The sequence below is a fragment of the Hippocampus bargibanti genome, linkage group LG04, assembly GCF_051943395.1.
Source record: "Hippocampus bargibanti isolate YZ-2025 linkage group LG04, ASM5194339v1, whole genome shotgun sequence".
Taxonomy (NCBI): domain Eukaryota; kingdom Metazoa; phylum Chordata; class Actinopteri; order Syngnathiformes; family Syngnathidae; genus Hippocampus; species Hippocampus bargibanti.
Window position 1 is genome coordinate 28,428,999 of NC_142737.1, and position 15,860 is coordinate 28,444,858.

The window sequence follows — 15,860 nt, forward strand, 5'->3', positions numbered from 1 at the left end:
AATATCAGCCTGCGTGTTTTGGGTATTTTAGATGCTATAAAACGTCTTTCTGATGTCAGTTAGGAAACAAAAAAATGGTGTCGGTTGTCCTTTAACTCAACGTTGTTACTTACTCAGCCTGGTGCAGTTATGAGCCAGGGCGTCCCCTTCAAATCCAGGGGCACAGAGCTGGCACTGGGGTCCAGTGGTATTGTTAATGCAGCTGAGGCAGTGGCCATTGTTGGGGTGACAAAGCTGGCGGGGACCCTGAGGATCTGCATTCCCGCTACAGTCACATGGCACGCAAGCCTCTGATGATTTGTAGAAGCCAGCGCTGCACTGGTCACATAGTAGGCCAGAGTAAGGGTCAAGGCACTGGTCACACACTGGGGAGCCACTGGGATCTGAACAAGAACAAACAACAGTCAGTACCTATCAGGAGCATGATAATAGAACAAAGCGGAATGCTGTCAAGTCACACATGAGCAAAATCTTCAGTTGATCTAAAAAAAAATACAGCACAAGAGCAACGTGTACATTCAGCCCTTCAGGGACAACGGTTACTACAGTTCTGTGTTTCTTATGTTTTTGCGTTTTTTTGTGCATGAAAGGGTTAAATATCACGTAGAACCATAGTGCAGATGCAGGCAATAAAATTGAATCAGATAAACTGTTTTATGTTGCTTCTTCATTGTGACGAATGACGAATGAAATAGCACTCCAGTTAAGTTTTAGATGAGATTTCGTCGGTGAACCACCAGGTGGCTCACAACAACAAGTTATACTGTTCATACAGCTAAGTAATGTACAACTGAAGGGTTTCCAAACTCCTTTTACCTGAACACAGAATCAATTCAGCATGTAACAGAACACAATACCGCCCCCCCCCCAAAAAAAAAACAAAAAAACAGTAACAATAAGTACCTATCGATATTTGAGCTGTGTTTTAAAAAAGAAAAGAAAAATGTATCTAATTGAATATTTTTTGCCTTTCATATCCAGATATTGATTCAGGAAACTATAACGCAATCCCTTTATTATGTGTTTTTCTCCACAAATTCATTTGACATCGCGCATCCCATAAAATTTCGTCACGACGCAAGATTAGTGTAGTAAAACAACATGGCGGAAGCATTGATATCAGCGCCAAATAACTCTAGAGCAGTTGTTTGCTTCAGTTTAGGAAACAAAGAGAGGAATGAACGGAAACTCTGTTCGGCAGTTAAAGGAACGTGAACGTCACTGGGCTATAGTTTTTTTTTGTCACTTTATTTGCCAAGCCTGCCCGGTTGGAATCGATTTAAATTTAAAAAATATTATTTAATATGATATCAGGTCATGTTCAATGAAACATACATGATGAATGGATGAGGGTTAATTTGAATACTTTGACGAATGCACCAAACATGAAGTTTTCTATTATTGGCCGCATTGCTTCTTCTGATAGTCTCCCATTTGAAAGTAAAATATTGAGATTTCCACAGTAAAAGGTGCACTGAATACAATACAACAAAATACGATGCATATTGATTTATATAGCGCTTTAAAACAGCTGAAGCTGTAACAAAGCGCCTAACATGGACAGCTATCATAAATAGGGTTATAAATGATGAGTGCACATTCGTGAATAGTCTATTTTGTATTTTTTTTCATACATACGTACAAGGAAATGCCAACAGAACGAGAAGGTGACAGTAAAATGTATTTAATGTGTGTATTAGTGTGAATTCTGTCCGTATTTAGCGATTCAATTATAACTTTTTCATGTTCATAGTGTAACTCTATTTGTAGCCAGATGTGTCCTCAAAAACACACCACCATCAAGCAGTTTACTTCACCAACACCAAATTATAATACTGACTTGTTAATGTTGAACTCTCTTGCCACTGCTCTACTTCGGTGTTCAACCGCCGGACCGACCTCCATAAATTTGAACCCTGCGTTTTAAGCATGTCTCTAGCAAGGAGCCATTTTGGTGTCAAAATATTATAATATTATTATTATTATTAATAATAATAATAATACATTTCATTTCTAAGCGCCTTTCAAAACTCTCAAGGTCACTTTACAGTCGCAGGATATGTGTCCACTCCAGTGCCAGGGTTTTTGTCATTTTCACTCAAATTCCAGGACCCACAAAATATTGATTGACTTTTAGGATGACATAAACATTCAATGCAGCATAAGAAACCTCTTCTTTCAACAGAAAAAAAGTTAATTCCGAAATGATATGGGTCTGTATTTATATGAGCGTGAAATGCAAGGCAATACATACATACGAGTACTTTATTATTATTATTATTATTTTGAGTCAATGAGTACAGTATATGAAAAGAAGTGCTGTATTCACTGTTTTGTGAATATTTCATATCCCTGTCTGTGGTGAGCATTTAGTGTGAATATTTCTTGATTTATTTATCTAGCTATCCAGCTAGCTATCTTGCTAGCTAGCTATTTGCTATCTAGCTCCCTGGCCGGCTATCAAGTGAGCTATCTATTAGCTATATGGCTATCTCGCTGGCTGGCCAGTTATCTATCTATTAGCTATCTATTGGCTAGCTAGCGAGCTTTCTATCTACAAGGTGCATCTGATTTTAATTCATTCGCTGCCATTCCCGAATTTATAGGGGAATTGAAAAGTGTAATGTGGAGCGCCCTTCACGAATTGGTTCGGGTTTTGGTTTTGAAAAAGCACAGATAAAGCGCTGGTCAGATCTCTGGCATTGTGTTTCCCTTCCACAAGGGGGCAGCATTTGCCTTTTGTCCATGCCCTTTTTTAGCCCTTTGTTACAGCTTCAGCTGTTGTTAAAGCACTATATAAATATATATGTATGTATTGTATTGTATGTTACAGTGGTACCTCGGTTCTCGACCATAATTCGTTCCAGGACCCTGTTCGAAAAGCGATTTTTTTCGAACACCGAAACCACGTCTTTGCTCCTGTCACTTGCGAGTTGACAGCGAAGGGGGGGGGGGGGCTGCCTCTCCCGGCCGTTCTCCACCCGCTGTCATTCTCTAATCACGGACACGGGGCATTTATACAGTTCGCGATCACCTCTCCAATGCCGGATGATTGACTCACCTCGCCAATGCCGGATGATTGACTCACCTCGCCACCGTTCCTGGACTCTTCCTTCGATGCGCGAGTAAATCCGGTCCGAGGTATTTTCCCTGCGTCCCTTAAATTTATGTCATCTTCCGGGATCGCGTAATTTTGCACCCTCGTGTGCCATTTGCTTTTTGGCGTAGTAAGCGGGTCGGATCACCCCCTGCCTTCTTACTCGCTGTGTTTTCTTTGATTTGTGAATACACATCCTGTTTGGTTGGTACATGTCTGTTCCACTACGTTCCGACGAGTCATCTGCCGTCACTCTCGCTCGGAACATGACAGCTACCTAACCATTGACACTTGCTCTCACTCCCACGGTCACATCACTAGATTTCACAGCCTCCTTATTCTTTAATATCGTACTGATCGTAGATTTCGCCATGCTGTATTCCCTCGCCAGATCAGACACTCGCACACCTCCTTCATATTTTGCGATTATTTCTTTCTTAAATACAATAGTTGTATGCACTACTTTTTTTCGTCACTTTAAGCAGCACTTACTTTCTTTGGAGGCATGATTAGCGGCTAAAACTCTTTGTACACCTATATTAAACGCTAGAGCAAAACGCAGCACGTCCGCTAGCGACAACAGTTGGTCATGGAGAGAGCGATACACCCGTGCGTCGCTCAGCTCCCCACCCTCGCGTACGCACTCACGCGTCGTATTGGCGTTCGAAGCAAGAATATCTCGAATATTTTGTTCGAACACCGATTTGTTCGAACTGTGAGGTGTTCGAGAACCGAGGTACCACTGTATACAGCCACCCCCATTTCAAGCTCAGATAGCTCCAGACCCATATAACTTAGGAATTAACTATTTTTTTCTGATGAAAGAAGAGAACAAGAACAAACAAATTCATATTACCAGTAACGACATGTTATATTGTAAAGCATGCTCCTCCGGAGAACAAAGGTTTCTTACTCTGAATTGAATGTTTATGTAGTCCTAAAAGTCAATATTCTGTGGGTCCTGCAATTTGAGTGAACATGACAAAAACCCTGGCACTGGAGTGGACTTTTGCACATCATCTGGTAGTGAATGAGTTAAGGTGCGCTATGAGCCTTGAAGAAAATGGAAGGTATGTAGGTATACCTTTTCGTGTGGAAAATATGGTACTGTGTCATACCGTGAAATGAATTGAAAATAAATCCAAGTGAATTCTGAATGGTAAATCGCATCAAATTACGGCCTTGTGAATCGAATTAAATTGATTTGGAGAATCAGCTCTACTTGACACTGTTAGTTGTGTAAATCAGGTAGCATTTTAATCAAACTTGACCGCATCTTTTGGAAAAATAACATCTTTATTTGGAAACATACAAGAAGTAAGCATCCAATTCTATTCAGTTGTCTTTGTCGTTACTGATAATATGAATGGCAAATTGAGATTTTGAGATTGATTTTAAGCTCGAGAATCCAGACAGCACATCTCCCCATCTACTGTATCTGTGCTAATGGCTTAAAAACACCATCAGACGCTGGTCTAGATGTTTTCTATCTCGAATGATCACATGGCTATGTTATATTGCAAAGCATGTTCCTCCGGATAAATTGCTGCAGGTTCAAAGGCCGCCGACGCGCTGGGTTATATAACTTAACTTATATAAAGATTTGACCCGCCGGCTTCCTTCTTTTTTCCATGTTAAGTGAGGAGATCACGAGTAGCTAAGGTAGGCACTGTCAGACACATGATTTAGAAAAACACAAGAGTAGAAAACATTAAAAATGAAGGCCAGTCTACAGCAGTGGTGCAGATGGAATCATAGATGAGTGATTTAATGTGTGACCCAGATTCTGATATGGAACAATGCTCCACTTCACCTCTCAGGGTGTCATAATAAAGATCTTCATTTATAACAAGGTTTATCCACATACAGTGAGACCTCATCTTACGAATGCCTTATAATACGAACTTTTCATCATACGAACGTCAAATTTATGAATATTAAGCCTCATAATAAGAACTATTTTCATCTTACGCACTTCGGTGGAAGTGTGTATACATAAATACATAATCTTCTGCGGAAGAACACGAAAGCACACGACCTTCGGCTCTGGCTGAGTGATCTTCGGCAACCGAACAGCGCTACTTTGCACACCCCCTCTCATTGAATGCACACGTCCATCGCCTCCTTGCAGCCTTTTGCTTATACTTTTACGATCATGGCACCGAAAAAAACCCACCACAGGCCCGTGTTCAGCCCAAGAAGAAACACAATAAAATCACCGTCGCTGAGAAGAAGGAGATAATTGAAAAACACGAACGACGTGTGCGTTTGTGTGATTTAGCGACAGAGCGCGGCTATGCTAAGTACTACCATCCTTCGCATCAAAGAAGCTATCAAAGGTGCGTCTGTTGCAAAAGGTGTTTCCATGCTCTTAAAGCGACGGTCTCGGGCAATCGAAGAAGTTGAAAAACTTATGTTAATTTGGATTCACGAAAAGCAGCTATCCGGCGACAGCGTGAGTAAAGCTATTTTATGCGAGAAAGCACGGCTAATTCACGCCGATATCGCCATGCGCCAACCTGGAAGTTCGGCGCTTATTCAGGATTTTAAAGCCCGTAACGGATGGTTCGAGAACATCTGAGGGCGAGGAGGAGAAGGCAATGTTGGCAAAGTGGAATGATGTGCAGGCTTTTACCGAACAGTTCCATCCAGAAAAGACTGGCTATGACAATCATCAACATGATGAACGATAATGTGATGCCTCAGCCTCGTAACACCTTACAAGTCAGAAAGCAACAGGTGTCAATTAAGAGGTTTTTAATCAGCAAAAAGGATGAGGAGTCTCCAAAGAAGCAAAGAGAAGCCACACCAGAGGTTAAGTTACCAACAGTCCTTCTGTGACTCTCCTTCCATAAGCCATCAATGACCATCAAAAAGGTAAATACAGCTTTATTTTACAGCACAGTTTATTTCTTTAATTACAGTCCTCATGTAATGTGCCTCTCTTTCCAAACAGCAAGTCCCTTTGACCTTCGACCTCCAACGCCATTCCATCAAGTCATCAATGACCATCACAAATGTAAATAAAGTGACTTTATGATACAATGCAGTGTATTTCTTTATTTACAATACCATAGCACATTTATTATGCATAGGATAAGGTAGGTTGTGTGTAGTTTTAAGGCTTATTTAGTTGAAAAGTCTATTTTATGGAAACCCGGGAACGGATTATTCCCATTTTAATGGTTTCCTATGGGAATTTTTTTTCTTCGAGATACACACTTTTCACCTTACACACTCTGTCTGGGAACCAATTAAGTTCGTAAGTTGAGGTCTCACTGTATGTGAAAATCATTGATTTTATAATATGAAGCCATAATGCTGACATTGCCAAGGCAACACGAATTTTGGGCTGCTTTTTCACCCATCGCCAGAATTCACTGTGAATGAAATCATGCACAGCCACAGCGCTGTTAACATGATAGAAGGACACAAAACAAAGCCGTTCCGCTGATGATTTCCATCTTTCTACATTGATGCTTTCTGAAAGCATAATGCAGCCCATCCCCCTCAGTCTGTTACTGCCTGAGTGGCGCTGAGATGGCCCAACTGTGCTGAGGCTGTCCCAGCCCAGCTCAGCTCAGCTCAGCCTGGTTCATGTCCCTTCCCCTCCCTAACACATTGCAGCACCTCTCGTGTGGTCACACAACCTAACAGCCGGCACTATCTCCCTGCATGGCAACATGGCAAAAGCCATGCAAGAAGTGGCTGCCAGGACATGGTTGGTTGACCCAAGAAGGAGAAAAAGTGGATGATATTGAGGGAAATTGCGAGAAAATTAATTAGTTTACACTAATCACTATTCCAATACTTCAATGATTAATTTGCCTTTTGACTTCTTTTCTTTACGGCTTTGCTGTTCAGGGGTTACCACAGCGAATCAGTGTCTTCCATCTAACCCGGGTTTGTGCATCCTCATCTCTCACACCAGCTACCTTCATGTCCTCTTTGACAAAATCCATAAATCTCCTCTTAGGTCTTCCTCTTGGTCTCCTGTCTGGGCTGGCAGTTCAAGGCTCAGCATCCTTCTCCCAATATATTCACCCTCTCTCTCCTCTGGACATGTCCAAATCATCTCAATCTGGCCTCTCTGACTTTCTCTCCAAAGCCTCTAACATGAGTTGTCCCTCTGATATATTCATTCCAGATCCTATACAACCTGGTCACTCCCAAAGAAAACCTCAATATCTTCATCTCTGCTACCTCGACCTCTGCTTCCTGTCTTTTCTTCAGTTAATGTGCCTTTTGTATGTTACTGGTACTAATATTCGTGCCTCAACATGGCTAATTTCGCATTAGCAAAATTTGGACAAAAAGAGAACAACATGAGCAGAAAAAATCGTGTCCGTCTGACCTGGACTGTCGGATTGTCTTGACTAGCCTAGCTGTTGCCGTAGTTCAAAACTTCTTTAATCGATGACATCAGCTCTGATGAGTTGAAACCAAAAGATGAGGGTGATGCACACACAGCAGAAAGTCAAGTGCTGAAGAGCGCTTTGCTCGGGCGGTGTCTCGACAAGAAAAACAACAAAGTCAAATGTGCGTTCGTTCAATGTTGTCAACTAATATTTGTCCTCAATTTTCCTATGGAACTTTCATGAAAATTTTTAAAATCCGGAATTCTGGGAAAATCCAGAGGACTTTCATCTTTGAATTAACCCGAAAATGTATGAGCAAAATTGCGGTGGACATACGACGATGGATCCCTAAGTGTATATGTATCTTTTCAATTGAGTTCAATTGAGAATTCATTGAGTTTTATGAGATCGTGCGAAGAGATTACAAAGACACTTTTCGGATTATGTAACGCGCACAAATGTTGTCCAGGTCATAACCAAAGCAGGAATAAGAACTTTCATCACGCTCATTACTTAAGAATTTGGACTATAAATGTGTAGACTGCCTGTAACTCAATTAAAGCCACTGTGTTCTTCCCAAATAATGACATTTTTTCCCGGCCAAAACCAAACATGGATTGAATAATACTGCTGTGTGCAGGAGGGTTTTCTCACTAAGACGTTAAAAGCTTGAAGACAAAGGAGAGTGGATTGCCCCCCACCCCCTACCACCCAAAAAACACTGGACCAGAAATGCAATGCTGACCACGCTGTCAAATATTTTTGTGAACACGACTGGTGTGCATGACTTTATTTGGTATCACTGCAAATTTATTGGAAGTCCACACTATTTTAGTTGATGAAACTGTAACTATCAGGGCATGACAGTAGCAGCCAATAAACTAAAGAAAAAAAAAACATTTAGGTGTAGTGTAAAACTGGGACAGACAAACCCCGGAGCAAAAATGTCACTCAGTCCAATTTATGCAACTTTGCTCATTGACAAATGAAAACATTATGGCAGGAAGCACAAATCTAATGCAATCTTCTCAATTCCACAAACCAAGATGAATATTTCGGGCTGTAAAATTTTATTATGGCGTGTACTTTGACCAACTGATTCACCCTTCATGAAGCAACCATAAACATCCTTGGAGATTATTACTGTTGCTGTTCTTTATCAACTGACAGGGAGAAATCGCACCAATCAAGCCTTATCACGATGCGTGTGACATCCATTAATTTTAGTTCCCAATTATGGTTCCTTCCATGTAATGGACATTTATATAGTAAAATTACATGTAACATGTAACTGAGGTAGGAAGGATTTCACTTGGGAGGTCCAGCTGGCTTTGCAAATGTGACAGGCAGCTCAAATTTGTGTGTATGTGTGTGTGTGTGTGTGTGTGTGTGTGTGTGTGTGTGTGTGTGTGTGTGTGTGTGTGTGTGTGTGTGTGTGTGTGTGTGCAGGTGTGTGTTTGTGTAAAGTCAGGGACTCACCGGTATGACAAGTGCCAGTGGAAGAAGAGTTGTAGCAGGGGCATAGGACACAGGCTTCGGTCAAGGCAGTGCTACGGCTGCGGTAATGATCTGGTTTGCACTCCTCACAATTCGTCCCCTGGGTGTTGCCTTCACAGTTCAGACATACACCTGAAGAAATAAAGTTCAGAATATCTCTGTTTCATCCTGATTATATTTTTTATTGTTGTTTTTATACAGTGGAAGAACCATTTGTACTAAATGCAAAGTCAAGCTTGATATATGCTTCACAGTAATATTTTATATTCCACTTGTGTAGCCACATTCTAATTCATATTGCATTTGTAGAATACTGTATGAGTTAATCAATCAAATCCAGCAATTTCAAGCCATTGCAGTGGGAGGCCATTTCAACACTTTCTGTCGAGCGAAACGGACATCATTTTCTGAGGGTTCAGGTGTTGACCAGTCATGGCTCACCTCGTTGTATGAGCCATGATTTGTCACAATGCAACTTGCACAATGTATTCTTGCTTGGGCGGACTGTTTCCCTGAATCAATCCTTAGAGATAACCATCAAACCGTAGTTAATCCATAGAGCACTCTCTGAGCCCAAGTGAGACCTGAGTAGTCCATCTGTTCATGCATAAGAGCAGCAAGACATATGGCTTCTAAAAATCCTTCTCGCCACTCCACTGTCACCGCTGATCACTTCACCTACCATCCTTCAAGCGAGGCATATGTGCCAAAAGGCCTGGCTGTCACGGTTCGCGTGGTGGTGATGGCGGGTTCGGATCCCAAAAAGCAGGCAGGAGGGAGCAGGAGGTTGTTTGACAAATTGTATTAAAATAAAGTCAGCAGGAACAAAATGTAAAACATCAAAATGATCTGAATGGAAAAAATACAAAGTAGCAACAGAAAACCAAGTGTAAAAGTCCGCCAAGGTTAAACAAACACGTACACGATGCATGCTGCAACCAAGCAGCAAACAAACAATGAATCGGCACCGGATGATCGTGCCAGGTGTCCTTTTAAGTGTCATTGATTATAACGACCAGCACCTGCGAGGCTGCCGGCAGGGCTGACGTCGCTACCCGCTGGTCGCAAATCTGATCGGGACAACCAGCACCTGTGCAGGCGGGGCCGACAGCGCCCCCCGTTGGTCGCCAACCAGATCATGACAGTACCCCCCCTTCAAGGGGCTGCTTCCAGAAGTCCCAACAGTCTCCCAAAAGGTCCACTCGCCAGGGAACGGTCGGTGGAGAGGGCAACCGCTGCCTCTCCAGCATACGACGGGCGGCGGCCTGATGGGAACGGGACTCGGCCTGGGGTGGACGAAGACGCGGCACGGATCGTCGTGGGCGTGAGTGCGATCCCTCTCGCACGTTCACGCGACGGCGCATGGCTCTGCGTGGACGTCGAACTGCCAGGCGCAGAATGGCACCCCGTACGGCCGTATGGGACCAGGTCTCGGTCGGACGCCGACGTGGGCGTGAACTGCCCGGCTCCGGGGGAACGAGACCAGTCCAGAGCCGCTCCGGGATCCAGCGGTGAGTGGGGTCTCGGACTGACGTTGACGCGGACGTTGCACGGCTCGTCGTGGATGAGACTCAATTCGTCATGCACGACGACAGCGTGGCTGGACATGGGCGTGCAATGCCAGTCACCCAGTGTCACCCTGGACGGCCACCTGGAAGTAGGTCTCGGCCGGACGTTTACGTGGACGTTGCGGCTCGTCGAGTGACGCAATTCAAACTCGACGAGGCTTGCGCTAACGTGGACGTAGCATTGCCAGGCACAGGGTGGAAATGAGACGGGTCCGATGTACCTGCGGGATCCGATGGTTGGCCGATTCATTCTGTCACGGTTTTGCGAGGTGGTGATGGCGGGTTCGGATCCCAAAAAGCAGGCAGGAGGGAGCAGGAGCTTGTTTGACAAATTGTATTAAAATAAAGTCAGCAGGAACAAAATGTAAAACATCAAAATGATCTGAATGGAAAAAATACAAAGTAGCAACAGAAAACCAAGTGTAAAAGTCCGCCAAGGTTAAACAAACACGTACACGATGCATGCTGCAACCAAGCAGCAAACAAACAATGAATCGGCACCGGATGATCGTGCCAGGTGTCCTTTTAAGTGTCATTGATTATAACGACCAGCACCTGCGAGGCTGCCGGCAGGGCTGACGTCGCTACCCGCTGGTCGCAAATCTGATCGGGACAACCAGCACCTGTGCAGGCGGGGCCGACAGCGCCCCCCGTTGGTCGCCAACCAGATCATGACAGTGGCTGCTTGGAGCTGGGGTACAATCATTTTCTAAACTCTCCAGTAAAGTTATTAGTTTGCTTTCTTGGCCAGGTCCCACTTGGAAATGAGACCTGGGTCTCAATGTATTTTTTCCTTGTTAAATAAACTCTTCAGGCTCACTTGAAAAAAACTGACAGTTTCATAAGATGAACAATATACGTATTTTACAAGACCGCTCTGTCTAATCCACTTGCTACTTGCTAAGTAAGAGTTGTAATTTGGGAGAGGCTTTACAGTTAACTGAAATAGGGAAGGGCTTTTGTATTGTGGGCGTGTGTCGATCAGACATGCCACAAATGAATCGGATGTACAGTACATCTTTCTATGGAACTGGGGTGTTAAGGCAAAAAGTAAAAAAAAAATGATTGTCCATCCACTCGGGGAAGGGAAACCATTCAAAACTCAGTCAATTGATATAAGCACGCCAAATAATGTCAACTCAAGCCAACGGTTGTAATTTGAACAGTGGAATATGGACAACATTGAATATCCCGATATTTGTAATTTCACATCATACCTGTCAACCTGTACGTTTTTGCCGTACAAAGTACATTTATTATGCATTTTAAGACGTGTACGACATACAAGAAAATCAGTACGGAAAAACGCAAATTTGTCAATTATGGGTACCATCCGGTACACACCGACTATCACGAAACGGCAAAACAATCAAGTCAAACGAGTTCGCCGCGGTAGCCTCTATCGCGGTATAGTTGTTTTTTTTTTTGTTGCAAACGAAGCGAGCGGTTTGATGCTACTGTGCGCATGCCGCCTGGGGATTTCCCATTGCATCATTCCGATCACACGTGAACAAAGCGAATGCAGAAAATCAACACAGAATACAGACAGAGCATGTCATAAGACATACTTGTTGCCTACTTGCAGGTGAAGATGAATTACCCTGGCAATTGTTATGACCTTCAACCATCAAAAGATATACTCATGCCAGCAAAGAAGGCAACAATGGCATACAATAGAGACCACTGTAGTAATTAAGCAACACTTATAATCTCATCATTTATTAAGAATATGTACAGAATGATACAATGAAACACAGGTACAATATAACGTGTTAAACTACATAAATAAACACGTTTGAAAAAAATGGTGTAAGATTATTTTGTATTTTTTAAGAGAAAATACGACAGTTTGTAAAGGCATGGAGCCGCGGAGGTTGACAGGTATGCATCATGATCACAAATTATATTCCAATTCGGGCTGGACGATATCTCTAGCTTATTGAAATACAGATAGGTTCAATATTTTAACAGTGTTTGAAATAAAGTCTGCCCAGATTCCCGAGGCGTGTAACTTTTACGCCGGGCATACAACTTCCAGAACCTCTGGGCCCGGGTGGCCGACAACTTTTTCCAGAAAAAAAAAAACAACAAAAAATTCAAATCAAACGTTTGCTTCATTCCGATTTCGAAATATTCGTTCGGTTTGAAATTTCTGAATTTGGGTTCGTTTGGCAATGTTTTAGTTTGGTTTGTTTGGCAATTGACATATTCAGCAGCGTATCAGAAGCCTGCATCGAATAAATTCGCACCCGGCTTTTCCCGAGCGTTATCAGGTCCTGCCTTTGCATATCATTTTCAAAAGTAGACGCACAGAGAACACAAGAAAAATGGATACGTGATTAGGAATCAAGCCAAAACATCAGCCTCAAAGAGAGACTAAAAATAAGCTAACAGAATGTATGTTACGTATATTGAGAGCATCGTGGAAAGATGAGTTTACGTGGCTTGCAGCAGACGACGCAACGCAAATATTGCACTGTGCAACCTGCCGGGAAATGTATGGACAAACGACAACTGGAGCATAATCATCAGCAAAGGATATTTTCGACAAATTAAGCAAAGGAGCATTTGTGGTAGATACATCAATTACTTAATTTTAAAGTGTTGTTCTGTTATATATTCTGATTATCAATACTTAATACTTTGCAACAATGTTTTTTTTTTTGCGATTAGTCGTCTTATTGTGTTTCAAGTTGTGAAAAATCAGGCAGGTAACTTTATGACCGGGCAGGCAACTTTTCAGAGTTGTCTGCCCGGGTGTCCGGTAACTTTTTGTCATGAGTTTCAGACACTGATATTAATAACAAAATGAGGACAATATCAGTTTGCAGAAAGAAAGAACATGTTAGAATCAGCCCTGTTATACGCTTCTTATCCTCTTGCCAAATGACACTTGAGAATATGTGTGTCTGGTTTTATTGGATATGACTGCAGCATTTGATACCGTGGCACACCTTATTCTGCGGACTCATTTGCAGCACTTGGTGGGCATTGGCGGTAGCACTCTTGAGTGGTTTAGGTCCTATTTAGCTGACTGACCCTTTTGTGGTAACCATGGCTTCTCTGAGTCACGCACCGCCCTACTGTAATACGGTGTTCCGCAGGGCTCAATTCTGAGGCCTCCACTGTTCTCACTGTACCTGCTCCCATTGGGTTTCATCATGAGGAATCATTGCATTTCCTTCCACTGCTATTCAGGTGACAGATCTATGTCCCACGGAGCAAAAACACGCTTTCTCATTAAGGCCACTTTTATCTGTGGTTTGGTGGGTTGCTAGCTGTGCCTTCTCCTAGACAAAGGCTGAGCTGCACTGTCTTTGTTTACAGAGTAACACCTAAAGCTTTAGGTGTGAGCTACACTTCCTGTTGCTTACCTAATTATGCTCCATGTGGGAACTTGGCATGCTTCCGTATTGTAGCATAAAAATGAAAATGAGAACAAACATGGAACCCACTTTTGGGTCCCAACCCACTAGTTTAGAAACTCAGTTCAAAATGACAAGTTACAATGTCCTTCATTAACAGACACACCTGACTGTGGATGGCAATAGTTTGTGTGATTGTGACACTGGCAGGGCTGGCATCCGGTGCTGCTGAAGTGGAAGAAGCCTGGGTGGCACTCGTCACACTTGGGTCCATACACTCCTTTCTTGCACGTGCATATCCCTGAGCTGGAAGGATAACACATAAGATAACGTGTTCTTAATACAGTACAAGGTATTAAAATAATATACTGTATGCAACACAAATAAAAGTATAAGCAGAGATGGGCATTTTGTCCGTCTGTCGGATTTTGAGGACACAGCATAAGAAATTAAAAAAAAAACAGACAAAGCAACTTTGGAAGTGGGTTTTTAACCATCTCTGTAATTGTCCCTACCCTCGCATCAAGTTCCTACGGACACCTATTTCACTAAATGCGGACAGAAACAATTCTGGCCTCTTTTGCGTGTACTATCCGCCAATATGCTACTTCAGACGGAACATGAAATACCGCAATGTATCGCGTGTCTCCTCCCTGTTTGTTGTTTTTGTATGAGGGAAAGAGTGACTTCACTTTGCTTCTAGCGGAAATCAGGAGGTGCTATTGTCCTCTGTACAAAAGAGCTTACACATCGCTAGTCATGCCGGTGATCGATGGTGGTAGATACAAGCGATCATGGTTGACAGTTGTACACAATTCAGCCGGTATAAGACTTGGTGTGTTTGATGCCTCTTAGTCCCATGCCACACTCTGTGTGTGCATGTGTGTGTGTTTTACTTTATTCTTATGCTTCTGCTTGTTCATGGACAAATGTATGACGTACTTCATACAGTATGTTTTCAACACTGAAGCAAAGCAGGTAAATGTTCACCTCAACCTACGTGGGCAAAGTGGGCTCAGGACAAACTTTTCTTGGCACACTTCAAATGAAATGAATATATACATGAAAAGCTTGTGAACTTGTTTTTTTTTTGTCTTTTTTTTTCATTTCCAACCTTAAAATATTGGGAACTTGTATCAGGGTTTGCATTCACCTCCCCTCCCTTTTTAAGGCGAGCAGGTGAGCGGGACGGGTTAACACCCGAGTCGTTCAACTGAATACACTACCAAATTCAAAATGAGAGAATTTTTACAAAAGCAAAACAGTAGAATGATAATTGTGAACACCTGATGTGTATTTAGTTGAATATCCATTATTTGTAATGATTTGATTCTGTGTTATTTACATTTCATCAGATCGTCATTGGATTTGGAGTTTAAAGATATCAAGGTTAGAATTTTGAGCGCTCTCACCATTGTGGCAAGGAGCGACTGTAAACCAGGTTCTGAACTGTATTTATTTATTACTTTCAATGTAATATTTTTCATTTTCTAGTGTTTGTGAAACACATCAGAGAAATTTGGTCCAGAGCTCACTAATTTAAGATGTGCTTTCATAACTGCAAACACACGAGGAAGTGGAGCACAGGGTTTAGTTAAACATCTGCATGCCTTTTCACAAACCATGAAACCAAAGACCCAAACCAAATCAAAATTATTCAAATTGCTTGACAAAATGACTAAATGACCAGAGAATTTTCAGACCTGATCATAGCAGTCTCTGTCATTGTAATTTTGTGAAACCAAGACTTTTGTCTCTCATTTGAGTGACTCATATATAGCCTTTAATAACATGAAAACAATATGTAGAACCACATCAACAGCTAACGTCAATGACAACTAATTCACCATTTGAATGTCTCCTTCACTGAATGTGATCTTTTCCGAGATCACCTTGTAGATGAGATGTGAAGAGATGATATAACCTTTATTCGTCTCACATTGGAGAAATTCCCAATTTACAGCATCAAAGTTAT

At 42.3% G+C, this 15,860-nt stretch overlaps 1 protein-coding gene and 1 long non-coding RNA gene across 2 annotated transcripts in view; one reads left to right on the plus strand and one right to left on the minus strand.

Moving 5' to 3' along the window:
* Nucleotides 1–15,860, minus strand: part of LOC148899626 (multiple epidermal growth factor-like domains protein 9) — a 57,945-nt gene that overhangs the window by 4,247 nt on the left and 37,838 nt on the right. Inside the window, exons 3-5 of the mRNA XM_088995016.1 lie at nucleotides 14,052–14,191; nucleotides 8,935–9,084; nucleotides 114–383 (exon numbers count right to left, since the gene is read on the minus strand). Coding sequence (XP_088851142.1) covers nucleotides 114–383; nucleotides 8,935–9,084; nucleotides 14,052–14,191 — 560 coding nt within the window. The remainder of the gene's footprint in view (nucleotides 1–113; nucleotides 384–8,934; nucleotides 9,085–14,051; nucleotides 14,192–15,860) is intronic.
* On the plus strand, nucleotides 5,185–6,142 carry LOC148899627 (uncharacterized). The gene is made up of 2 exons (XR_016114872.1): nucleotides 5,185–5,974; nucleotides 6,054–6,142. It is a non-coding gene; the product is annotated as an uncharacterized LOC148899627 (long non-coding RNA).